This window comes from Cryptomeria japonica, chromosome 1 (genome assembly GCF_030272615.1).
Source record: "Cryptomeria japonica chromosome 1, Sugi_1.0, whole genome shotgun sequence".
In the NCBI taxonomy this organism is placed as follows: domain Eukaryota; kingdom Viridiplantae; phylum Streptophyta; class Pinopsida; order Cupressales; family Cupressaceae; genus Cryptomeria; species Cryptomeria japonica.
In genome coordinates this window covers 393,080,048-393,107,389 of record NC_081405.1, presented here as the reverse complement: position 1 = coordinate 393,107,389, position 27,342 = coordinate 393,080,048, and the positions used below count along the sequence as shown (strand labels likewise).

Sequence of the window (27,342 nt, the reverse complement as noted above, 5' to 3'; positions counted from 1 at the left end):
CCAACTAACCCGCAATTTGATCCTGGTGCCTGAAGATGATGCACCTTCCTTATTGTCAATCTGAATCTTAGACGTAGAGTCATCTTCTTTTCCAACCTTGATTTTGATGAGTCTAACACCATTACTTTTAAGCCAAGTGTTGGTGTTAGCAAGAATAGGCTAAAACCTTTCAAGAATGGAAGTGCACTCTTTGTGTGACCATTTGATTAAGGGAAGTGGAGCTTCCTCAGCCCTTCGTGAAATATATTATGGATCAAGCACATCACCATTATCGATCATTCCTTGCGAAATGTCCACCAGGTTCAGATCAATAACCTGCTCAACAGTAAGCCTGCAATAGTCCATCTTGAGAACCTCCATTTCTGTACGGAGATCTACCCAAATATCCTCAATACAATGCACGTGCACGAAGGACTTTTTGATCTTTTCCTTCATACCCCGGTAATCAAAATCTGCCCTGCACTTAAACCTTTTCAGTTTAATCTCTTGCATCTTAGTCTCCATAGCTTTGGCTTTGACGAATGTGACAAGAGAATACCGACCAATTTTCAATGGGTTTGTTGTAGAAATCCCCATTCCGACCTTATATAAGTCTAACAGATTGATGACCATGTACAGCCATAATTTGTCTTCCCAAACCCATAAGAATGATCTTATCAGTTGGGTATCTAGGGAACATGTATGGCTGCCCACTATAGCATCTGACTCTCATATAGGTAAAGGTCGAGAATTGAAGAAACAAGCACCCATACTCATTCACTCTTTCCCATGCCTCATTTGACACCCTTCTATTCTTTAGAGTCTTGTCAAACTGGCACATGAAGTAACCAAAGAATGCGTTTTGAACTCTTCTGAAATGCAATCTATTGGGTCTCAAAGGCAGTTGATCATAATATTCTCATACAGGTATAAGCGAGCGGTCACCCTTGGTAAAAAGACCAGGGAAATGTTTAAGTGACGTTGCCAAATACAACTAACTATGAATTCATGCAGAAAGTCATGGTGGTAGGGACTGCTGCAAGTTGCTCGCATAAAGCATCACTGATAATCTCTCCCCATGATATATGATGGGATTGCCTTATGAACATGGTAAACTGATACATCTAGGGTGCAAAAACATTGGAGTGTTCAAGACCCATCATCCTGCTAAGGAGAGTTATGATGTCTCCAATTTTTCACTTAAAGTCACAGTGGTACAACTTAGCCCACCTTGAGAAGGCGGCTCATGGCTCATGAATCCACCTGTTAATACGATGTTTGCAGTCCTTTTCCCTCTTGACATAGTACTCAACTGCACTATCCTTTGAAATTTCCATATAAAGAGGTGTTGGTGGTATTCTGAAGACTTTCTCAATTGTATTTGCATCAAGGCGGATTATTGCTTCACTATCATCATTTTTAATGGTCCTTGTCTTTTTGTCAAAGCGATGGGAGCAAGCGAGAACAAATCAAGGTTCTAAGGCAACCACTGGAAAAGAGGATGCGTGATGGATGTGAATGTCCAACAGTCGTTGGATATTACTATCCTGCAGATCCTCCACTCTCTTGACAAATTATGACATGTCCACATGCCCTATCTCCATATCTTTTATGCGATCCAAAAGAGAGGAAACTTGCGAAGGTGAAACTTCATTCTGGTACTTGTCATATTTATACTCCATCTTCTTTGGAATAGGAGAGGATGGTAAATCTAACATTGAAGGACAACCTGATATATTGCGATGAAGACTTAAAAGTGTTAAAGCAACATCATAATCAACTGCAACTAACATTTTTTCTTCTTCAAAATTGGAAGAACTCCAACCCTTGCACTTCACGATTTTGTGAGGGAAAGATGGGAAATAAATGGGAATGGTGGGAATTTGACTTTGACGAATTTCGGATCTTGGAGAACCGTTTTTTTGTTGATGAAAATCGACATTGTAATAAAACCCTAAAAAGGTCGACTTTGTTTGTTGCCCTAAAAACGCATGTTATAAGCGGCTGGGATGCTTAAGGCATTGTAAGGTTGATGTACTATTTTTGCTGGATAATAAGAAAGATTGGACGGCTGTGTATGGTGGACGTAACCCATTTTGGGTGAACCACGTTAAATCTTTGTGTTATCTGTGTCCTATTTTATCTTTTGTATTTAAATCTGCATATAATTGTTAGTTCATATTTGCTTCGGATCTGCTTGAAACCCTAACAATTGGTATAAGAGCGAGGTTTTATGTAAATTGGTAGGACTTTCAGATTTGAGTGGGAGCAATGGAGGATTCAAAATTCAAGGTCGAAAAGTTTAACGGCTAGAATTATCAGTTATGGAAAATGCAGATGGAGGATTACCTATATCAAAAGGATTTGTGGCGACCATTAGAAGGAAAGACAAAGAAAGTGACCACAATGTCAAATGAAGAATGGGACATTTTAGATAGAAAGGCAATGGAATCCATTCAATTGTGCCTTGCACCGTCTATAGCTTTCAATATAACAGAAGCAAAAACGGCTATAGATTTGATGGCAACATTGGCTAAGTTGTATGAGAAACCCTCAGCTTCGAATAAGGTATTTCTTATGAAGCGTTTGTTTAATTTGAAAATGAGTGAGGGAGGATCTGTAGTGGAGCACTTAAATGAATTTAATACAATTACCAGTCAATTGTTTTCGGTAAAAATTACTTTTACAGAAGAGGTTAGGGCTCTCTTGATTTTATGTTCTTTGCCAGAAAGCTAGAATAACTTGGTTATGGCTGTAAGTAACTCTGTCTCAGGAAAAAATACTTTGGTATTTGATGATATTGTTGGTGTTATCCTAAGCGAGGAAATGCGAAGGAAAAGCACAGGTGAGACTCCAACATCATCAAGTAGTGTTTTGAATGTGGAGAACAGAGGAAGATCAAAAGAAAGAAGAAAAGGCCCTTGGAATGAGAAGTCACGAGGGAAGTCAAAGAAAGGACACTCTCAATCTAGAGGAAAGAAAGATTGTTGGTACTGCGGAAAGCCTGGTCATCTAAAAAAAGACTGTTGGTCTCGGAAAAACAAAGAAGGAGACAAAAATGAAAACGACAGTAAGGAAGCTAATATTGCAAGTAATATTTTACAAGATGTTTTAATCTTATGTTTGGATAATGTTAATGATTCCTGGGTAATAGATTTTGGGGCTTCATTTCATGCTACACCCCATAGAAAATATTTTCTAGATTATGTTCAAGGTGATTTTGAACAGGTATATTTGGGTGATGATGAGCCCTGTCAAATTGTTGGAAAATGAAAGATAAAGATCAAGTTGCAGAATGGTAATGACTGGTTTCTGCAGGAGGTAACACATGTTCCTAACTTAAGAAAAAATTTAATTTCTGCAGGGCAACTAGGTAGTGAAGCTTGCATAGTTACCTTCTCAGATAGTATTTGGAAGGTCAGTAAAGAATCATTAGTAGTAGCTAAAGGTGCGAAGGTAGGCACATTATATCTGTGTACTGGTAACACTTACTCTACCTTAGTTGCTACAGATAAAGTTACTTCAGGGACAACAACAATAGATGTTGCAAGAACATATTCGATAATGTGGCACCATAGGCTTGGGCACATGAGTGAGAAGGGGATGAAAATCCTTCACTCCAAAAATCTATTGCCAGGACTAAAGAAGATTGATTTAGAGTTCTATGAAAACTGTGTTTATGGCAAACAGAAAAGAGTCAGATTTCTCAAGGTTGGGAAAGGGAAGAAGAGTGAGAAGTTAGAGCTTGTGCATTCAGATGTATGGGGACCGGCTCAGGTATCATCTCTTGGTGGCTCTTGTTATTATGTTATTTTTATTGATGACTCAACCATAAAAACATGGGTATATTTCCTAAAACAAAAATCAGATGTTTTTGAAACTTTTAAGAAATGGAAAGCTTTGCTTGAGAATGAGACAGGAAAAAGGTTGAAGTTTCTCAGATCGGATAATGGAGGTGAGTATTGCAGCAAGGCATTTGAAGATTACTGCTCCTTAAATGGGATTAGAAAGCAAAAGACAGTTCCAGGAACTCCACAGGAAAATGGTGTGTCAGAGAGAATGAATAGGACTATCATGGAATGCGCAAGGAGCATGAGATTGCATGCTGGATTGCCCTTACATTTCTGGGCAGATGTTGTACATACTGCTGTCTATTTGATAAATAGAGGACCTTCAACCCCTTTGGATGGTGGTATTCCAAAGGAGGCATGGACTGGTAAAAAAGTAAATTATTCTTTTCTAAAAACCTTTGGTTGTGAAGCTTTTGTCCATGTTGATAAAGAAAACAGAACCAAGCTTGATGCTAAATCTCAGAAATGTACCTTTATTGGATATGGGATAGATGAATATGGCTATCGGTTATAGGATTTTGAAAATAAGAAAATAACTAGAAGTAGAGATCCCGAATACAAGTAAAGAGGAAAAATGGGGAAGAACAATGCAATTCACAAATTGCCTTGGAAAGAGGAAAATCTCTCTCACAAAACCGATTTTTGAGGCAAAATAAACATATACACAAATTTACAACTAGAAAGGAAAAACAAGCAGACAAGAAAACAAGAAAATGAAACAAAGAAAGAAAAGAAATCATACCTTGCTTCAAACTGAAAATGCCTCTTCAAAAAGATGATCAATCTTTGAAAGAAGAATGGAGAACTCTTAAATAGAGATTAAACCACATTCTAAAACCCTTGCCACGTTTTAGCAAAACACCTTGGGTAGCAAAACGTGGCAACAAATGCAAACTTAGAGGCATAAGAAGTGGTCAATCCTTCATCAAACCCCAACGCCTTAGCATGGAAAGCAAAAACGACTTAGGAGATTGAAGCTTCGTGGAGTTTGGATCCACCAAAACGTGGGTCTTGGAAATCATGTGGAAAACGGTTTAGCAGAAAATAAGGGTTGAACCATTCACCAAATCGAAGGCAATGTGTCCCATAACTCACACAAATCGCCTTGCAACAAAAACGCCTCCTTGCTCCATGAATCTCTCCACAAAAATTGGGAAGAATTTGTGACAAAATTGTCTTAGGAGAGGAAAATCAGGTTCTTGGGAAAGAAATACAAGTTTCATTTTACATGCAATAGAGGAAATCGGGTTTTAATTCCCATATTGCAAGTTTAAAATGTTAATTTCCCCTCAACAAGGCAAAATCAGGTTTTAGAAATGCAATTACAAGTTTAAAATTCCCCAATTTGCACTTTATGAAGAAAATCGAGTTTTTTGGGCATAATAGCAAGTTTAAAATTATCACTTTATTCCATTTCTAAGCAAAAATCGGGTTTTGGAGAGAGATATGCAAGTTATAAATTACTTGTAAAGGGAAAATAAAATCCCTACAACAAGTTTTAATAACTTAACACATGTAATAGGGGTTTAAAATCCCTATTACAAGCAAAAGACAATAAAATAGGGGTTTTAGAAAAGAATTACAAGTTATTTATAAATATGCAATTTAAAATTGACTTATAACTCATCCAAAAAATCCCTATTATGACTTTAAAAACCAAAAAGCATCAAGGGGGAAATAAAAAGTAAGTTACAAGTTCTTTTTTTAATAAAGTGCAATTGTAATTAGCCAAAAATTTCCCTACAAAGACTAAAACAAAGGAAATTATTAAAACTTGCAATTCGAGGAAAATTTCCAACCTGTAGTTAGGGAGAAAAAACCTGAAATTGAAGGAAAGACATAGCAAACGAACCCAGAATGCGATGAAATTCGAAACGTGGTTCGAGGATGGACTGAGGAAAGCCAGCCCAAGGATTAGGTGAAATTCTACCTCGGTAAATGTGCCATAGAGTAAAATTTTCAATTTTTGACAAAAATTTCATATAATGGTCCTTCATTTTTGAAAACAAAAATGAGGACAACAACTGGCTTTGACTAGGGAATTCTTTCATTTATCCTTCAAGATTGTGAAAGAATAGAAACCAAATATCTAAGTGCCTTCTTCTTATCCATTGGGCCACAGACTCAATCAACGCAAAAACAAACAAACAAAAGACAAAAAGAAAAAAGAAAAAAGAAAAAGACATTATTTACAAGCAGTTACCTCGAACGTTCATTCAATGTAATGCTTCAAATGCTGACCATTATAGGGCAGCGCAAATGGTGTACCATCACGATAAGCCAAGATAAAACTATCTTCTCCAGCAATACGGTGAACAGTGAAGGGTCCTCGCCAAAGAGAATCAAATTTTTCATGTAAACCTTTCGGTTCCCTTTGCTTATCCCAGAGCAACACACGATCACCAACTTGGAATCATCCTCTTTGCTTTGTTTTTTTGTCAAAAAGGACTTTGACTTGTTGTTGATGCTAAGCGATCCGGTCCACCACTTGTGTTTTTTGTTCTTCTAGTTGAGAAAGGTACATGATCCTCTTGTCTAAAGCATTCTCAAAAGTTTGATCTTCAATTGCTTTAGCCAACTTAAGAGCAGGAAGTTCCAAAGTGATGGGTATCTCTGCATTGATCCCATAAAGAAGCTGAAATGGTGACATTCCAATGGCTCTTTTGGGTGTAATTTTGTCTGCCCATAAAGCATCATAAAGAGCCTTATGCCAAGACCTTTGGTTCTCTTCAACAAGCTTGTGAATAATGGTAATCAAATTCTTGTTACTTGATTCCGCCTGACCATTACCTTGAGGGTAATAATCAAATGAATGAGCTAACAAAACACTATATTCAAAACAAAATTGTGTAATTTCAGAGGAAGAGAATGTGGTTGCATTATCAGTCACGATCTTGTTTGGAACACCAAATCTAGAAATAATATTCTCCTCTAGGAATCTGCACACTATCTCAGAAGTAGCATTCTTTACCGGTATTGCTTCCACCCACTTGGTGAAATAATCTATAGCAGTAAGAACATACGAATGACCTGCACTTGAAGAAGGATTGATCACACCAATGAAATCAATGCCCCATTGTCGGAAAGGTTCTTCAACAATCACCGGTTTCAATGGTAACACTACAAGCTTTTGTTTGCCCACCAACTGCTGACAATGTATACATTTTTGCACCCATTTAAAAGCATCTTGAAAGAGCGTAGGCCAATAATACTTAGCTCTCAAAATTTTGTGAGCAATCGCTGGTGCGGAAAAATGACCACCACAAGCCTTATCATGGAAAGATTCCAGCAATTTGGTTTGTTGTGATTTGTCAACACAACGGAGGAAAGTACCATCAATTGCCCTTTTGTACAAACCAGTATCCCATAATACGAAGTTCGCAGCTTTCAGCTTGATACTCCTCTTTTCCTTCAATGACAAATGTTGTGGACATTCACCATAAGTCAAGAAAAATGCTATATTAGAGTACCATTCATCAATGGTGTTGACAAACAACACCTTGGAAAGATCTTCAAAATCGTCCAATTCTTGCTCCTCTAGAATCCCTTCTGCGATGAGTTGACAAAGTCCTCTTCCTCGAACAAGCTTCGTAGGCCTAATCTCCAAATCGTACTCTTGGATTTTGGCATTCCAATTCTCTCTTTTCATGCCAAACTCCTGTTGTGTCAAGATAGACTTGACTGATGTATCAGATGTATCAGGAACTAAGACAACAGTATAAGAATTCAAGATATAAAAACGGAAATTCTTGACTGCTTTAACAACCGCATAGGCATTCTTCTCAATAGAGGAATACTTGAGTTCATGATACTTTAAAGGACAACTCATGAAAGCAATAGGAGATTCAATCTCTTCTGAATTCTTCTACATCAAAATAGCAGACATAGTATGCTCGGAAACATAACTATACATGATGAACTCCTTGGTGTAGTTGGGACATACCAACACAGGTGCATGGGCGATTACATCCTTGATTTCATTGAATGCAACTTTTCCTTCTGAATTCTAACGGAAAATAGTCTTTCCCTTCATCATATCCATGATATGACGAGTCTTTTCTGCAAAGTCAGGAATGAATCTCTACAGAAAATTTACCTTACCAAAGAAAGAATGAACAGTAGTCTTATTGGATGGCAGAGGAAGAGTTTGAATAGATTTAACCCTTTCAGGATCAATTTTTATCCCCTCCTTGGAAACAATATGACCAAGGAGTTTTCCCTCGGTCACCCCAAAAACTGACTTCTTGGGGTTAAGGGAAATGTCATGCTTGCGACATCTTTCAAGTACATCTTTTAGGTGAAAAAGATGATTCTCACAGTCTTTGAAAAAAATAGTAAGATCATCAAGATATACTACAATATATCTTCTCACGATACCACGAAAGGCCAAGTCCATAGCTCATTGGAAAGTAGCTCCTGCATTGATCAACCCAAAAGACATTCTACGATAGGCAAATGTACCCCATGGAGTAGTAAATGCAGTCTTATGTTGATCAGGTTCACTAACCTCAATCTGATTATATCCTGAAAATCCATAGCATTTCAAAACCTGTCACTGTTTGCAAAACTTGATCCATAATTGGCGATGGATAATTATCCTTGAGTGACAATTGGTTAAGATTTTTGAAATCAACACAGATACATATTTCTCCATTCTTCTTACACACCGGAACTATATTTTCCAACCATGTTGAATGATGGATGGGAAAGATAATCCGAGCATCAAGCATCTTTTGAATCTCAGAAAGAATGGTACTTGAAATTTTTGGATTATACTGGCGTTGCTTTTGTCTAAAGGGGACTGCACCAAGCTTGAGGGGAATATCATGTTGCACTTCCTTGGGTTGAAAATATTTAAGATCATCATATGAATATCCCAAGACATCAGGGTATTGGCGCAAAAGCTGAATAAACTGATCTCTTTCATCTAAAGTGCAGTTATTGCCAATATTGACAAATTTGAGGTCTTCATCTAAGCCAATATTATATTTCTCATATCCCATAGGAGAATCAACACTTTTTTGTTGCCGCCTCTTGATATAATGATCATGTTGATCGAAAAAAATTTCAAGAGAAACCAACCCCTTGGGAATTTTATTTCCTTTCAGCTGAAGAACATTTTCATCCGATTCGGATGATGTTTCAAACATTGAATCTGATGACGAAGAAGTAGGAGAATTACTCCCTTCAAAGTATAGGTTGTTGAAACCATCTTTTGCTTACAAGAAATTATTAATCTGCTTATCATCATTGAAGATTTGCCAATGATCCCAATTGTTAGGCACACTAGGTCTACAGATTAATTCAAAATGTATTTATCTTGATCAAAGTCAAGATGGGGAATCAACAAAGTATCTGAAATGACAAGGGAATTAGCCTTGTCATTGTACTCACGAGGCACAACTGAGATGTTAAAAGAATCAAAATCTTCAATATTTTCCCATACCAAATTATGGTAATACCTGAGTCTATCATTTCTAGTCTGATATATACTCCTTACTTGACAAACTACTAATTCTGCATCACCCTAGGTGTGAAGATTTTTTATTCCTCTTTTCAATGCAATGCTCATTCCTAACAAAAGCGACTCATATTCAGTCGTATTGTTAGTATTAGCGAATTGCAGTTTGAAGGAATAAGGGAAGATCTCTCCCTTAGGAGATATGAGAACTACGCCAGCTCTGGATCTATTTGTAGCGCATCTACCATCAAACTCAAGAGTCCACACATCATTTGAACCGTCATTTTCATTAGAATGACTAGTACTACCTTCATCCGGGACGGATGCATTATGAAAAGAAAAGTTGTCATCATCTTACATAGGAGAAGATGAACTCTCGTCTTGTGTAGGAGAAGAGCAAAACTCTTCTTGTTGAGAAGGTAGTGGAGCATTTTCATTAGCAACAAGAGATGAAGCTTCTTCAACCACAACATATGAACTTGAAGACCCATCTTTCGAAGCTTGGTCTTACTCAACATTAGCGAATTTTTCATTAGCTAAAAGTAGTGAAATGTCAAAGCTGCTAGAAGGGCAATCTTCAACGAACTCTGAGATTTCATCTATATGAAGATAATAATTCCCAAAACCTAAAGATTCAAAAAGAATCTGAGCATGGGGATCATTAGACTTGACAATCGTGTATTTGGTTTCTCTTTTAGGAACTAACTTCTGCACAATACCTTTGACAGGTATTCTCGCTTCGTTCATATCCATGTTGAGTTCACCTCCAACATCCTTGCAAAAATTATGACCAAGTAACATTCCATATGACACAAGAACGTCAGCTACCAAAACAATCATCTTTACTTTATTATCCAGGAAATCTGCAAATGCAAATTGAGCATCCTTGATTTTCCCAATAAGAGGCACTTGTTTGTTTTCCATGGAATAACAATGACCAAAAGTTTTGGTCAAGGTCAGCCCCAAAGCTTGAGCAACTTTAGCAGACATGACATTATCAGAAGCACCAGAATCCAAGACACAATTGCTCAATTGAAAACCATTGATCAACAGGGAAATATAAAAAGGTTCTATCTTTCCTTGGGTAGTAGATGGAATGGTCACCAAATGATTGGGCAAATTCTTGGGTTCTTGAGGGGTAGTATTTTCAAGTATAGGACGAGTTTCCTTAATTTTAACAAAATTAGCTAACCTATCAAATTGATCAGGATTAGCTTGTAAGTATTCAACTTCGAACATTTGAATCTTGGTCTTCCTAGCATGATCAATAATGTCAAAAGCTTGAAACGAACCAACTAAGGAGGGATAAACATTGTCCGATTGTGGTTTGGGGTTAGGCATACTGGGCTTGGGATCAATAGAAGAAGTAAAAGGAGGATTAATGTTACTTGACTTTTCGCTGCATCCTTTGGAATATAGGGCAGCGGTGTTCCTGTTTTAGCAATAGTAACAGGTGATTGTAAATCACTTACAACTTTCGCGGCTTCATCTTGTTGAGCCAACCGAGTCTGGGATCTTTTCATCACGGCAAATGCTTGACTATGAGTCCTTTTAGCAGCAACAGAGTCATCATAGTGCATATAGCGTATAGTAGTCGCCAGTTACATCTTCTTCTTCTTGATGAGGAAGAGCAACATCATCAGACTGATAATCAAAATAAGAAGACTCATTTTGATCCATCTCATAACCAATTGTTGCCTTTGAAGAAGGTGGTTCAAGTGCAAGTCTCTCGGGAGGAGGAGGTAACTTGGGTTTATTCTTATCAGCATAACCGGTAGCAACATTAGGATGCATTCGTCTTGGGATATCCTTGTATGGTGTAGGATAGGAATTTTGAGATACTTGCTTCTTTAAAGCAAGAAGTTCATTTACCAATTTCTGCACCATTGGGTCAGTAGAACAAGAAGATGAACTCTCCATATGTGAATCTCCTTTGGACCGATTAGAATCCTTTTTTATTTTACCAGCTAGGATCAAATCATCTTCAATTTTAGTAGCCATTGATTGAGCAACAGTTAAATTAGTGGGAGATGCTCGCCTTAAGAAGAAACTGACCTCGAGCAACTGAGTATTGATGAAAAAGCACTTGAGATTCTCAGGAGTAAGTTGAGAATTGATAGGAATTCTATTTGCTAATTTGTTGAACTTAGCAATGAATTCACACATGCCTTCATGGGTATCCTTCTTCATTTGGGTCAATTGGGCCAGCAAGGCATGTTCATCTTCTACAGGCTCGAAACGTTCTTCAAACCTATCTCTCAATGAGTTCCAAGAAACGATTGAACCAGCCGTAAGATTGAAAAACCAATCAGCTACAATACTTTGAAGAGTTTCTACGAACAAACGAACAAGATCTTGATGTTCTAATCCAAGAACACCACATGCCATATAGAAAGATTTGACATGTTCATCGGGATGTTGCTTTCCATCTCCATAGAACTTGGGAAGATTTTCCTGGGAACCTTGTGGAAGTGGATGAAGAGATGGGGTTAAGGCTAAACGACCAATAGTTTCTCCCCACAGACCGGGAGGAGGACGTGGAGGTAGATTAGCCATACTAGATAATGAGGATATCAGTGGTTTGAAAAACAAAGGGAAATTTTCACTTGGGATAGACTTCCTTTTTTCTTGATGGAGGGTAACTTGTGGTTCGTGAAAGGGAGGATGTACTAGTAAGCAAATGGAACCTAGCTCGTTCAACAGGAGATATTTCTTCAGAACTTTCACCCTTCTTACGATGAACATAAACACGCAAACCTTCCAGCTTAGAGAACATATGAAAAACCACGGTGATAAAATTTTGAAAAAATCAGCAAGACACTAGACTTCAAATGAAAGCGTGAGGCTTCCGAATGCGTTTGATCCCCAGCAGAGTCGTCAAAAAACTATTGGTTGAAAATTATGTACACTTGGGGAAATATACAAAATTGTGGTTTCAACCATAGTGTCTGAGTAAAACTCTCCTAATTAAGGGAAGGCTCCCCCTATCTATCTAAAGCTTAAAAATAAAATGGGATGGGACAGCAGTCTTTCTTCTTCTTGCAAGAAAGGCAATATCATTTTCTCTTCACATAAAAGTGATAGCGACTTGATATAAAAGAATAGTAACAACTTTCAAAATGAAATGAGAGAAAAGAAATGAAGTTTCCTGAAAGCTCAAAGACTTCCGTCACTTCCTTCGGGACGAGACAACAATATCAAGCTCAAAGTCTTGATTATGTGAAGTCCTATCTACCATTTTCTATACTAATTTTATTAAGAATAAATTATAATAGCACAAAGATTGAAATATCTTATTCTTTCTACGCAAGACAACAAGAACAAGTGTGAGCTCAAAGACTCATAGCTATTTCTCATAAAATCTACTTACTTCTAAACTTTGTTAAGAACAAGTGTAAGCACAAAGTCTTACAACTTTTTCCCAATAGAACTTCTACTTTAACTAAATTAATCTCCAATACTTACAGCTCAAAGACTGCAAATCAGATTCAATTAAGTTCTCAAAGAAACACTTGCAAGAAAGGTAATATGGAACACAAACTCAAGAATGTAGCGCAAAGACTCAAAGCTTGAGCGATTTTCTTTTATTCCTTTCAATTCTTCAATCTACACATAAAAGCTCAATGACTTCTTTGCTGCAAATTTGGCAGAGTTTTTGCTTTCTTTCAAAAAGATAAAGATTACAATAGACCCCTCAAGTATTTATAGAAGAGGAGCCTTGAGAAAAAGGTGCGATGATCCCAACTAACTTGAAAAATTCTCTCAACCACCAAGACTTATTCAATAACTAACTATGACCTATTCCAACTACAGTCCTAATTGAACACAACTTGTAGTTGCCTTACATGTAATTACAAAAGTGCAAGTAAAGACTTAACTTGAAATTTACAAAAGGCTTTTACATGTAACTTGTCAAAAGAAAAACTACAACTAAGAGATTACAATTCTGGAAAAATACAACTAAGTGTTGAAAAACACTTAAGCTGCAGCATGTGAAGACATGAATCCTTCAAACTTATGGATGATCATTCGTAGCTCAGCCAGATTCGGTTCATGGGTGTTCTTGGCAGCAACCATGGTCTTCACAATAGTATCATGACATCGAAGAAGCAAAGAGTTGTTCTTCTCCAAGATTGACTGAATTTCGTGCAAAAAGGTTTGATGTTTCATCAGAGCCTGAATTGAAGCAGCTGAGAATTGTTCGCTCCTCCATTCATTATGAATTCTCATTTGTAGATCTGCAAGAACTTCTTCTTCTGGTATCAGCTCTCCATTATGACTCATTATATTGCAGGAAGCCTTCTCACAATGGGAAACAATACCTTGAAATACTTCACCCCACAATCTCATTGGATCATCAATCTCCTCAATGAGGGATTTGAGAACAACGTCTTTATTCTCCAAAAGTTCTTCAAATTCCAAGTACATGACCCTAGAAGAAATAATGGAATGCTCCTAAAGAACACTCAACTTTTGTTGGGGCATGGTGCGCCAGATTGTCAAACTATCTTCAACCCTTTCCAAATTTTGTTTGAAAGTGTCGGAGGTATGATTCAATTTCTCTTGAATGGCCTCGAACTTAGACATCCTTTGGAAAATGTCTTTTAGCACTTGTGCACATAGATCATGAAGTTGATCCACCCAAGAATCCAATGCTTGTACTTTCTGGGCAGCTCTCTCAACACCACAAATTGGTTCTTGGGAACCGAAAGAACTTGTAGGATCAGTCCCTTCACCAACAGGTTTTGTAATTTTATGAACAACTGCAATAAGTTGTCGGTTCTCCTCTTCTAGCTTGTCTTTCTTTGCTAGAAGTTCATCATACCGTTGCACTAGTGAGGCTACATATTGATGGGCATCGTGTTTGACCACTTCATGCATTTGTTTTCCTAATTCTTGTTAGGCACAATGCGCCATTGAGAGGAGAAGGGGGTGAATCAGTGGTTCTCAAATATTTTATTTTACTAATCCTATGTTAGTATAGATCTACCTCAATGCAGACTGACCGGTTAGTGGAGAGACCAACACAAATACAATCACATAAGGGACATCACATAACACTAGCATATACGAGGAAAACCCAAGATGGGAAAAACCTCGGTGAGCAATGTTGTTGGAGTCTACTGCTCCAATCCAACCTTACAATGAAAACATAGTTACAAAGTTTTGGGCACCAACCCAAGGAGCACCAACCCCTGACTTTAGGGCACCAACCCAAGGAGATACAACCCCTACCTGATTTATGGGCTACAACCCCTGCTTTTAGGGCATCTACCCAAGGAGCACCAACACCTGCCCCAAGCTACAACTTAGTGTTCACAATATAAACATGAAATACATAAGTAGTTATCTTGTTACAAGTGAATATTGCAACCTTATCATATGTCTTACTATGTTGGTGAGATACCTTCTCTGCTACACTGACTCACTCTTCTGTTGCTCTCTCCTATTGCTTATCTGTCGATGAACTCTACCAGTACACTTATCTTCTTCTTCTACTTTGTTGAATCTCCCCCTTACTTTCTTCTCTCCATTGGTATAACACTTTGTCAGTTCTTTGTCTTCCTTCTTTGCAACCTCCTTTACTTTTGTTGCTTTGTCGGTATGAACACTACAAACTCTTCTCTTCTATCGGTTGAACGCTTCAGCCAGGTTCTCCCTCACTCTCACTCACTTCTCAAATGCTCAACAAGCACTCAGAAAATTTTCTCTTGCCTGTAGAAGTATCACACTTCACAATAGTACCACATTCTTCTACTACAGCACCACTTTACAGTGTCTTTTGCCTTCATCTTTATAGAGTGGTTTCCCGCCAAAAGACCATTTTAAAAATTAGGCAGTTAGGGTTTCTTCACCACCCTCGAGGCAAACCAAATCTAATAAAATCTTGTCTGATCTGATCTTCCAGACTGCCAATCTGCAAAAATCTATCATTTATGCACCTCCTAGATCACGCCTTCCATCTTTGGCGATCTTCTTTTTATCCCATTGGCTGGTCTCTTGGTTAAACACTAGGATTTGATTGTATTGTTTCCTTCATCTGCCTTGATCTCCTCAATCGCTCTTAGCTGGATCGTAGTTGTCCTTTAGACCTCGAGCCACAAACCCCTGCAATAATCTGCAACATGTCTTGTGATTTGTGGGACCTTTTATCATAGTCGATCAACTCTACACCTCCTCGTCGACATACATTCCATCTTTATCTGATGTAGGTTCAGCACCTCATGTACGTTTGCCATTTCATCCTTTCTTTGCATCATTGTCGGTATCCACCTCATCACACTTTTTTGTTGATTCATGCCTAGTCACCAAACATTCAAACAACTGGTTCCATCTACCGCTAAGCAAACCCTACTGGCATATGACACCCTGCCAGTTGTCCTTCTTGTCATTACCTTTCTTAATCTGCAGGTGTAACCCTCAAATCGGTCTTTAGACATGATAGACCTATGCATGCACATTCCCATCAAGTATTTGCACCTTGTCCATATTAACGATGGACTTACATACCAGTTACCACTCTTGATGACACCATGTCATCAACCTTCACAAAACTCCATCTTTAATCAGGTCAATCTATTTCTGGATGCATCTGCTTAGCCTTACCTTTTCCCTCATCAATTATGTTCATTCCTCTACTAGTTTGTCAAGGTGACAAACACTTCTAACTTCCTCTAAACTGGTATCTCAACATGCCTTCTTTGTTGGTCCTAATCTCATGTACTTAAGGCATTCCCTCAATCCATCGGTGGATCTGATGTGAGCCTTCAAGTGCTTGCCTTTACCTTTTCACACTTATGCACACAATGCATACTAAGAGATAATATCCACTTACCGGTGGAGTGACACCTTGCCTCTTTCATCCTACAATGCTCTTCATGTGACTTCCTTGTTTGTGCAACATCTTTTCAAATAGGCACATGTGATTTGAAGTGAGCACATTCACTGTCAGTCATTTCTTCTCATGATGACTGCAACTTCTTTTGGTGAGAGTCTCGTTGTTCTGCAGCCTCACAGTATACAGGTGGCCTTGTTCTTTCTTCTCCTTCAGTGTTGATGTGATTTAGGTAATATTTTGTCTCTTCATCACAAACAACTACTCAAACACTCCTCTATCTCATCACACAAGTCAAGCACCAACTTGTGTACTAATGACTCGACTGGCCACTTGTTCTTGTCTTCTCGGTTTACCGGTTTTCTGCAACGCAAAGTGATATCAAGGATATCACATCTTGTACTATTTCATAGAAGTGTTGCACATCTATCTCTACTATTGGTGGTCATCTCATACCGGTTGACATCATGACAACACAATGCCAACAATCTCCCCCTTTGGCATTGATGTCAACACATGTAGTATCTGACATACTACATAGTCTTTCTTCCCCTTTACTGTGATCCATGGATTCACTTACATGCAATATTCAGTATACTACAGAATCCTTCTCCCCCTTTGACAAAAATGACAAAGGGTACTGTCAGGATATCATTCCTTCCTATGTTTACTGGTCACTGACATAATTCTTTCTCCCCCTTTGTCTTCATTGGATGTAACACTTCTGTTGATACCACTTGTTATTTTTGTCACCGATTGTTACATCTTCTCAAGTCACAACACTTGAGATGGGGAACTTAACCATTAGCTGACACCAATTGAGCGTGCAAGTCCGAAGCAATTTGAACTCAAGTTGCAGAAAGACTGTTACCATTTGTTGATGTGTCAGTGAATACTACTCATCTAACGGTCAACCTACAACACCTCTGCAATTCCCATCTCCCGTAGCTTGGCAGTCAGTATCCTTACAAGTTCAAGCAAGCCATCTCTTCATCATGAGCACTTGAACTCCCCCTGAGTCATACACCTTAGGTTCTTATCTCCAGTCAGGTACACTACCGAGATTCTGATCTTCTCCATATACCGGTTTAGCTGTACATATGTGATCATCTAATGATCCTTCAATTCCATTATATCCACCACAACTTATGACATGATCCTGGATCTACACAATGCCAGATAATGTTATCATCATGCCAAGAGTCAGACCAGTTAGCCCAAAAGCATGCATGTCTAAATGAATAACGATGGGGCCAACAAATGTCATTATGGTTTTCATCAATACCACCTAAGACATAACTTGATGTTACCGGGGCTAATACAATGGTCTCCTACTTCATTGTCTTACAAAACCTGCACGTACTTATTAGTACACAAGTCGGTAACATCTTGCACAAACTGGTTAACATCTGAATCCAATTGTTGACCTTTACTCATTGAAGCATGCAGTGGTGAACCAACACTGATGAGTAGGTGTGTAGTTAAAGAAGCCTCTACACACACTTATTAGTTCCTTCCTTTTCATTGGCAACAGTATGTTCTTCCATGTTGCCCTCTTTACTGAGGGGGGATGAATAATAAATTCAATGTGCCACTCCCCCTGGGGTCTTGCGTCTCCTTTAGGCCTTAGGAGATATCACCTATGCCTTGGATGCACAGTGTTGGTCTATGGTCTTCTTCCTCCATGCGTGCTTGGTCTCATCTTTTTCCCCATTTTCAGGCTTGGGAGCAAGTCTTTCATTCTTCTGCTAATGGGTCTTTCCATTTCTTGATTCTCCATCACAGCTAGAAGTAGTGTTGTAGTAACACACAATATCCATCCCAACTTCATGATTGGGAAATGTCTTGACATACCGGTTTGACCATCTTCTCCTGGTTGTGTTGTTGTGACTAGCAGTCGAAACCAGTGGACCTCTTGCTCCTACAGGGAGTTTCTCCTTTGGTTCCATGCAGGTCTCTGCCTTCCATATGATCTGTTTTCACTTTTCTGCAGAGCATAGCCATTTTGTTGGCCTCCATGTGATTGCAGGTTCCTCTTCCTGCATTCACACTCTCTATGGCCAAAACCAGTATAGTTATGACAAATAACATTTTCATAACCGGAAGAGGGGACATGCATGTATCTATTCCTGGATACATTTTTCTCATATGCATGTTGTCTATGAGATCTTAGATTATTTCTTCTAGATCTCTTTCTGCATTCTTATGCCCTATGGCCATAGGCATTACATGCAAAATAGTAACCGGTAAATGATGGCATATGACTTACAAATTTATTTTGCCATGCATGAGGAGATCTTACCGGTTTTGCATCTTCATTTCTTCTTCTTTGAGAAAGGATCCTTAGTTGTCCATTCTGTGCAGCTCTTCCATCTGGTCTCTTCTTCTCCCACATTTTCTTTCCCCTGTGGGTGATAGCATTTCTCTATCCTCTATCGGTAGGAGGTCTTCTTTGTTGCTTTCTCATCCTCTTGCTTCCAGTGAAGCTTTCTACTCTCATCTTCCCCTTTCCTTTGGGATCTTCAATGTTCCTTCTTCTTGCAACACTAGTCTTCTTTCTTGTTTGCAAGTCCTCACCGATTGTATCTAGATCAATCTTCTTCTGGGGAGCATTTCTTACTGAGAAGGTTTGGCCTTTGTTTTCTCCATTGGAGGAGGCAAACCAAATGTCATTGTGAGGGACATCATTGCTGGTGGAGCATTCACCGACACCACTTCCTGAACCTCCAGTATCCTTGGCATGATTTTGATTCTTCAGTATCTTGTCCAAGGTATCTTTGCTGCCATCGAACCAAACTCTTACCTTGAGCTCATTTTGACACTTCTCAAGATTATTTCGAAGAAACTTCATTTCTCCAAGCACTTGTTGATTTTCTTCATTCTTCACTTCTAGCCTAGATGCTAGATCTTCACACCGACACTCCTTGGTGTCACCTACTTGAGACATCAACTCTGAGAGGCTTTTCTCAAATTCCTTAAGGTATTTTGATAGCCGGTTCTGCTCTACTATGGAAGTATTCTTGAATAGTTTGTATTCCCTTCTAATTCTATTGAGTTCTTCAAGTGCATTTACAAGCTCTTCTTCAAGGTCAACTTCTTCTTCTTCATCATTATCAAATGGATCTTGATGGCTAGATCTATCTGCCATGTCTTCCTCTTCATCATCATCACTGCCCAACACATCTTGTTGGGGGGAACTGTTTGCCTAGCCACTTTCAGATTCTTGAGCCACGAAGAGGTGAGCTCCTTCTTCATTACTGCTACGGCTGCTAGCAGATCTATCTTCATCATCCAGATAAATATGAGATGTATTTCTCATATTTCCTTCAATTGTTGGTTCTATAGTTGAGGGTTCATTTCCATAGAGCTTATTCAATCTTTCCCATAAGCTCTTTGTTGTTTTACACCTGTCCACCTATGAAGATACATCACCTGTGAGTCCATTGAATATAGCCTTCATTGCCTCTTCATTGCATCAGTTTCTTCTTTCTTCTACAATTCTGGTAGGAAGACAGATCTTTCTAGGGAGACCATCAACTACTGACATCCATACATCAAACCCTAAAGAGGATAAAAAAACTTCCATTCTGCAACTCCAAATAGAAAAATTTGAACCATCAAATATAGGAGCAGAGATTGACACTAAACCAGCCATTGTGTCCTTAAGCCCGAATCTACCCAAGTTGGAGAAAGCTCTTCTTATTGGGAACCTAGGCTCTGATACCAATTGTTAGACACAATGCACCACTAAGAGGGGGAGGGGGTGAATTAGTGGTTCTCAAACCTTTTCTTTTACTAATCCTATGTGAGCATAGATCTACCTCAATGCAGACTGACCGGTTAGTGGAGTGACCAACACAAATACAATCACACAAGGGACATCACATAAATCTTTTCTTTTACTAATTCCTAGAGAAAAATCCCCCCCTCCTAAACTAATTAAAGAACAATCATGAATCATATAACAAATCTAGGAATAGAATGACTATTTACTTGTCATCAAAGTAGCAAAACTTGAGGCATTATTTTAGGTAGACACTATTTGCCTCAATAACTTCCTAGAGAACACTAGTCAAGAAGTTGATACCATATGAGCCACTAAAAACATCCACACAAGAATCATCACTATGATACTTATGTAAAGGTTCAGAAGAAAAAATACCCACATTATCATTATCACATGATTATATAGCATAATTTCCCCACACCAAACATGCATTCCTTGTTTATAAAGTAACTTATCAATTCTATGAAAACTCCAAAAAATAATATGGCCACATTTAGGACACTTCTCCCTCATGAACAAGGTAGTCCTCTAGACACTCTCCTACTTCACTTACTTTTTCCACATGAATAATATAGACTTATGTACACACACAACAACATGTTTGCAATATGTATACCTACTACTTTCAATTTATACATAGTAGTTAAAAATTAGATATATATTATACATGCATAAGGTGGGGTGTATATGTTTCATATGATAATTCTAACAATTAGGTACCTATACAAATATTTCATATCCATTCAATATCGCCTAATACTGTGAGCCTCTCCTTGTAGGAGACATTTAATTACATGAGTCATATTTAAATACAATGGTTTGGTAAAAGTGACTTGATTATTTGCTTCAATTAAATATTTGAAGTTGTAGGGTTTCAAAGAGAAACAAAGAAATATCACCATCTTTGTCCACTATCATTGTGTTGAGCTTACCTTCCAAATATAAAGATTTTCTACATTCCTTATTTAACACAAGTAATTTAGACATTGTGTAAGGGCTCATACTTTTCCAAATCAAACCTTTCTCTAGTAATTCCTCCAATTTGACTCACATATTTAGATCAAAGTAATGTGACACCTTATTATAAAAATTAGATCCTTGCAATGGAATATGTCATCAAGAGTAATCCTTCTAGCATCCCACTACCAATCACATCTCTGGATTCCTTGAGAAACACATCAATCTCTAGCTCCTCTAAGTTTCATGAATCTTCTTGCTTCGACATGAGATCAACTAGTAGTGCATAGAAATCCTATAAATCTCTCACCTCCTTGATAAAATTATTTTTTGTCAATAGTATCACCTTTCCTTCTATGCACTCCTTTCTTTCATAGCTATTAATTTAAATTTCTTACCATTCTTGGTGACAATATAATCATTTGTCCTCCCATTTTGAATCCTAAAACTATCATGCTACCAAGGATATCTAAATAATATTTTATGCATTAATAATAATATCACACTAAATATCACTATGTAATCACCAATGTGGAAGGCAACCTTGCATTTCTTTATCATTATAAGTTATCATTTCTACTATCAAGATTCCTCCTAGGTTGTAAGGTGTGCAACAATATTCAACCAAATAAAAGAATACCAAACCAAATTAAACTTCATGGAACACCAAAATTAATGAATTTTCTTATATTAAAGAGCATATGATTGTTGAACAAAATGTACCACTGAGAGGGGGGGGGAGACTCAGTGGTATCCAAAACCCTTGAACCTTTTCTTACTAAGAGAGAGTACCGGTTAGTAAAACAAACACAAGTAAACCTACCGGTGAGATAATGCAAGACTTCATAATGTAATCACACAAAGGCACATCACATGACACCGGTATATATGAGGAAAACCCAAGATGGGAAAAACCTCAGTGAGAATTGTTGCTGGAGTCTACTGCTCCAATCCACCCTCACAATGAAAACCTTTGGTTACAACATTTAGGGCACCAACCCAAGGAGTGCCACTCCTACTTTAGGGAACCAACCTAAGGAGCACCAACCCCTGTACTGAGCTCCAACTCAGTTATCTATTATGTACATAATCAATTAAAAAAGTAATAGTCTGATTATAAGTGAATCTTGTAACCACTGCATACACTTTACCCTATCGGTTTCTCACCTCCTCTACTTCACCGATTGACTTCTACTCTTCCTTTAATCTCTCTCTCAACCTCTCTTCTCACCTTCACTTGTAGTTGTTGACACACCAGTTCTATCTCTCCCTGTTGGATGAACAGTCAGAAAATACACCTACTGTCGATTTCTCTGCTCACCAGTTTATCATTTCTCATCTCATTGCCTGCCAAATCTTCTCTCCCACACACATGCAGTTGCTTCACTCTCCACTACCTTCCAATTGGCTTGAACAGTGTCAGTTTCCACCTCTGCAACACACTTTGCAGTTTGTTGGTTTGTCTGATCTTGCCGATTAATTTACTGTTAAACCCTCTCACTGGTTTAACCTTCCCTACTAGCTCTTTTCTTCATATGTTGAGTTCCTTGACTCTTCTCAGTCTTATCTTCTCTTCTCTATGCTCAGGATCACTCTCCTTCACATCCCAACATCATCAAATATGGTCTTCTACCTTCATACTTATTACTGAGATTTATAGCCAAAACGTAGCTTCAAATTGTTCGTGCGCAAGGTTTTCTTCCACTGATCACGAGGTCAAAAATATCCAATCAAATCTCGTTCTATGTGAGGATGAACAACCTGCAAGCAAACAGGCATCTCCTACCATATCTTCTTCCTTCCAAGGCACGTTTGTTAATCTTATCAAACACAAATAGTCCATCGGCAAGACTTAAGATCAATCACCATAAATAGTTCTACAGATTGCATCACCAACCTCATTTTGCACCTACACACCCTACATCAATCACCTCTGTTCGACCTTCCTCAAGCCACACACCTCTACAATGCCTCCCATGATTTTCATAGACAACATTAAATGTCGACCAAATACCAACAACCTCACTAACACAACACTTCACTGACCTCTGCAAGCTTGCCACTTCAACTCCGCATGGCATCCCTATTGGTATCCATCTCAGCTTAGACCTCTGTGTTGGTTCAGGAAAGATCACCGACCAAACACTCAATCGGTGCACACCTACCAGACATCTAACCCTACCGGCTCTCTAGCCCTGTTGGTACGTCTTCCCTTACCGGTTAACCTTCTTGCCTTCTCCTTCCTTGTGTCGGTGGATCTTGTCAGTCCGGTCATCAACCATGTCGGTCCTCAACAACAATCTAGGATGACTCATCATGTGCATCTTCATCAAAATGAAAGCACTTCACTTTTGTCTCTTTGTTCACTTGGTTGTATGTCGGTATCCTCCTTGTTTACAGATTAAAATGTTCCTGTGTACATACTGGTAATGTGCATGATATCTTCATGTCATCCATCTCCAACTATTATGCATCTGTGGCAACACCACTTTCCATCTGCATACCAGTAACTCCTTGTGTGCAACTGTAGAGCCTTATCTTCATTTGACCGGTTCACTTCTCAACCGATTTTCCAAGGAGGAAAACTCACCATCTTAACTCTTCCTTCTCTTCCTTGGTATCACAACATGTCTTCACATGCTAATCTGGTGCACGTCTCTGAACTTATCCTTAGGAGGCTTCCTCATCTTCTACTTTGGTCATCTGGTCTATGCATCCAATCACCCACCTTTTCTTACTCTGACTAACTTATCCCAAAGATTCATGATGTATGTCATGTATGTTGTGGGATAAGCAAGGTATTACCATTTACCCGGGGGAGGAATAGACAATTACACTTTAACTGCTAAACACCAGTGGAGGAAGATCTATGTCACCTGCTGGTAAAGATGTGACTTCACTCAAGAGAGGATACCTCTTCAACTTGACATATGTCCTGTTAGATTTTCCATCTGTCATATTTGCTCACAGAAACAACACATACTTTGTCAACCTTCTCTTTCTCGGTGGGAGTTCTTCTAGTTGACCTCATACTAGCATATCAGTTGCACCGATAACCCTTCATTAGATCATATTATAGTGAGCTCTACCGGTCACACTCTTTCCAGTTCTCATCACTCACTAGTCACTTCTCTATCATGCTTGTTCAACATCAACATGCATAATCACAAATGGGTTCCTTCTTCCCAATACTAATATGTAAATTGGTTACCCCAACATGCTTACCTAGTGGCTTCACTATCCACACTACCACTTGATAGCACTAACAACATATCAACTATTTTCCCATACCGGCTGTCCTACTTTATGTTATACCAGTTGATATCAATGACAAAACAATGCCAACAATAATTAGGTCTGAGATCTTATCTACAATAGCTTCTTATTCCAAAATCTTCATCAAACCCACAAAACTATGACAAATCTAGACCACTCGATTTACTCAAAAAACCACAAACCGATACTACTTGAAAGCCAAATAAAAATACCAGGATATGACTTTGATTACAAGCATAATAATATTAGAATATTGTTGTATCACATATACTAGGCTCAAATTAACCAAAATCCACACAACTTTGTCTAAAAATCACTGAAAACAACAACCAAAGAGTCAATGAATTCGAAAATGAAACAACAAAAAATCTTATTAGTTTCCTTCATCCCAAATGAAATTTTTGGATTATAGTCCCTCTATAATCAAAGGGTTTTCATCGTCTAATCACCCAAATCTCATGGGTTTTCATCCACAAACCTTCTCCTACAATGGGTTTTCTTCAACTAAAGAATCTATTTGCAAATATAAAAATATGAAAGATGAGATAATAATCAACATGCCTCCAAATGAAACAAACAAACATATTTATAAACATAAAAGATCAAATGCCCATTGGGATACATTACTATGAGTTTCTCTAGAAAACCTTTGATTTTCTTTCTTGAATTTATTACTGAAAAACACCTTTCCAACAACTCATTTTTCCTCATAATTTACTTTTCATTTGAAGAATTAAAGGGACACATTTCCCAATTTCCCATTAGGCCTAATAAACATGTTCTTTTTTTGGTAACCCAGGTATCCTCATGTCTCAACCCAGCACCCACACCTGAAAATTTACCTTGGCCATTAACAATGAAGTTGGGGCTCAAGAGAGGGGCGAGGTGAGGAGAGACTAGTCCTAGAGATAGACCAAGCAACCCGCTTTCCAGACCCATTGAGTGAGTACAAGGCCTTGAAGTCGAACCCAGAACCAATGAGGAGAAAACCCACGACCCAAGCCAACTACGCTGCCTCATCGCGTTGGCCTAATAAGCATGTTATTTAATGTTTATTTGTCTCTTTTTTAATGAAACATAATAGACAATTATCAATATTAAATAAATTATCCTTTCTACATTTTTAAAATTAACTTATAGAGATGTAAAATGGGTTATTATTTGCCAAAATCCAAATTTAAACAAAAAGGGACATGACACAAAGACTTTTCAATTGTTTTTCAATTGTGTTCTTGAGATAATATGTTCAATTTTTGGGTGTTTTTGGGTGCTTTTGGAGGCTTGGTTTTTCCTTTCAAAGGGTTTTCCCGAGGTACATGTGGTGTTATCTTATAGTGTGCTTGTTATTTATTTTTTACTATGGATATTGAATACTCATTTTGAATTTATTTCTCTCATGAGGGTTATTAGAAAATGGACTATTTTTGTTGAAGTTTGCTGCTTTTATTTGGTATCAAAACCTAGTTGTCAAGTTGTAAAAGGTGATATTTTCTTAGTTGTTAACCCTTAGTGTAAGTAAATCTTGTGCACAATTGAATATATGGTATTTTAGGAAATAAAATGAATTTTTTGATCTTTTATATGTATTACAAATTTAGGTCACATGTTTAGATCAAACTAATAACATATGTGCATTAAGAGTAATCCTTCTAGAATCCCACTACCAATCACATCTTTGGATTCCTTGAGAAACACCTCAATCTTTATCTACTCTAAGTTTCATGATTCTTATTCCTTCTACATGAGCTTGACTAGTAGTGCAAATCCTATAAGTCTGTCAAATCCTTGATTAAATCATTTTTGTTCATTATTATCACGTTTCCTTCTATGTACTACTTACTTTCATAGGTATTTACTTAAATTTATTACCATTCTTGGTGACAATATAAACATTTGTCTTCCCTTTTTGAATCTTAAAAATATCTCTTTACCAAGGTTATCTAAATCATTTATTTCATGCATTCATAGGAATATAACAAAAAATATCATCTACGTAATCACCAATGTGGAAGATCACCTTGCATTTCTTTATCATTATAAGTTATCCTTTATACTATCAAGATACCTCATACAGTGTAAGGTGTGAAACAACCTTAAATTGAATAAAAGAATAACAAACCAAATTAAACTTCATGCAACACAAAAGAATTTTCTCGAATCATTTAACCCCGATTTGGTCATAGTTGAGTTTTTTAATGACCTAAAATCACATTTTTCTCCAATGCCCTGTGTTAGTTGGCAGTTGTATTGCCTTTATTGTGGAATTTTGGGATTGTGGCACATCCTTGGTGTGAGTAATTTTAAGTGAGAGGTAAATTTCTTCATTCACGCCTCTAGGAACTCTTAAGTTGTCCCTAGTTTCTCAAAGAGAATCGGGTCTATTAAGGAAATCCTCTCTATTCTAGAGTGATGCTTGAGGAAGAGAGATCATGTCTAGAATTAAGGAATTCTCTAGATGAGTATTGTTTCAATTTTCTAGTATTGTGGGAGATTTTTTCTCCTTGTCTTTTCAGTTTTATTCCCAAGGGTTAAGCGCCTTGGAATTATAAGAGACCCTGGGGAGTTTAGTTTTGTGTTTTGTTGCCTCAGAGCTTTTATGCCATTATTGGTTGAGTTGGTGGCTAGATGGGGTTCCTAGTACATGTGGTAGTCTTGGAGTAGGACATTAAAGTTTGTATATTCTCTTTTGACCATGTAGTTGGTCCTTGCCCCAGTCATAATGGTAGTTGGTAAGGGCGTTGTGGTAATCTCTTGTTAGTTATACCTTGTAGCTAGTGTTTACTTAGTCATGCACCCCAAATATGTGAGAGTTATTTTGTTTTGGCCTACAATTTAGGAGAGTTGAGAGGTCTTTCTTGTGTGATTGATTTTTTTGTACGATCGAGTACTAGGTTGACCCTAGTTTGACCCTATCCTTGGCTTTATTAGGCTTTTAGGAGTAAGCCTATTCCTAGGGGATGCAACACCCCTCCTACTTTTAGATTTGAGATGTGTAAATCTTGGTATTTTATTGTTGCAAATGTGATGATTGATGATGTTGATATGTTTATCATGGTTATCATTAATGGTTATCATTGATGTCAACATGTGGGTTTCTTTGAGGTTTTTTCAGTTGGTGATCCGACATATATTTTCCAATCTATTTGGTGTTTTGAAAGTTGTGCTTTGGATGATGTTCAGTGCTAATTGATAATTG

The 27,342-nt window shown here is 37.9% G+C and overlaps 1 protein-coding gene across 1 annotated transcript; it reads right to left on the bottom strand.

Annotated features, from left to right (window-relative positions):
* Window positions 1-246: 246 nt before the first annotated feature.
* LOC131070880 (uncharacterized) lies at window positions 247-8,833 on the bottom strand. Its single transcript, XM_058006541.1, has 4 exons — window positions 8,498-8,833; window positions 7,842-7,911; window positions 6,479-7,535; window positions 247-457 (listed from the first exon to the last, which is right to left on the bottom strand). Exons 1-4 carry the CDS (start codon window positions 8,831-8,833, stop codon window positions 247-249), a joined length of 1,674 nt encoding a protein of 557 aa, XP_057862524.1.
* Between the last annotated feature and the right edge of the window lie 18,509 nt (window positions 8,834-27,342).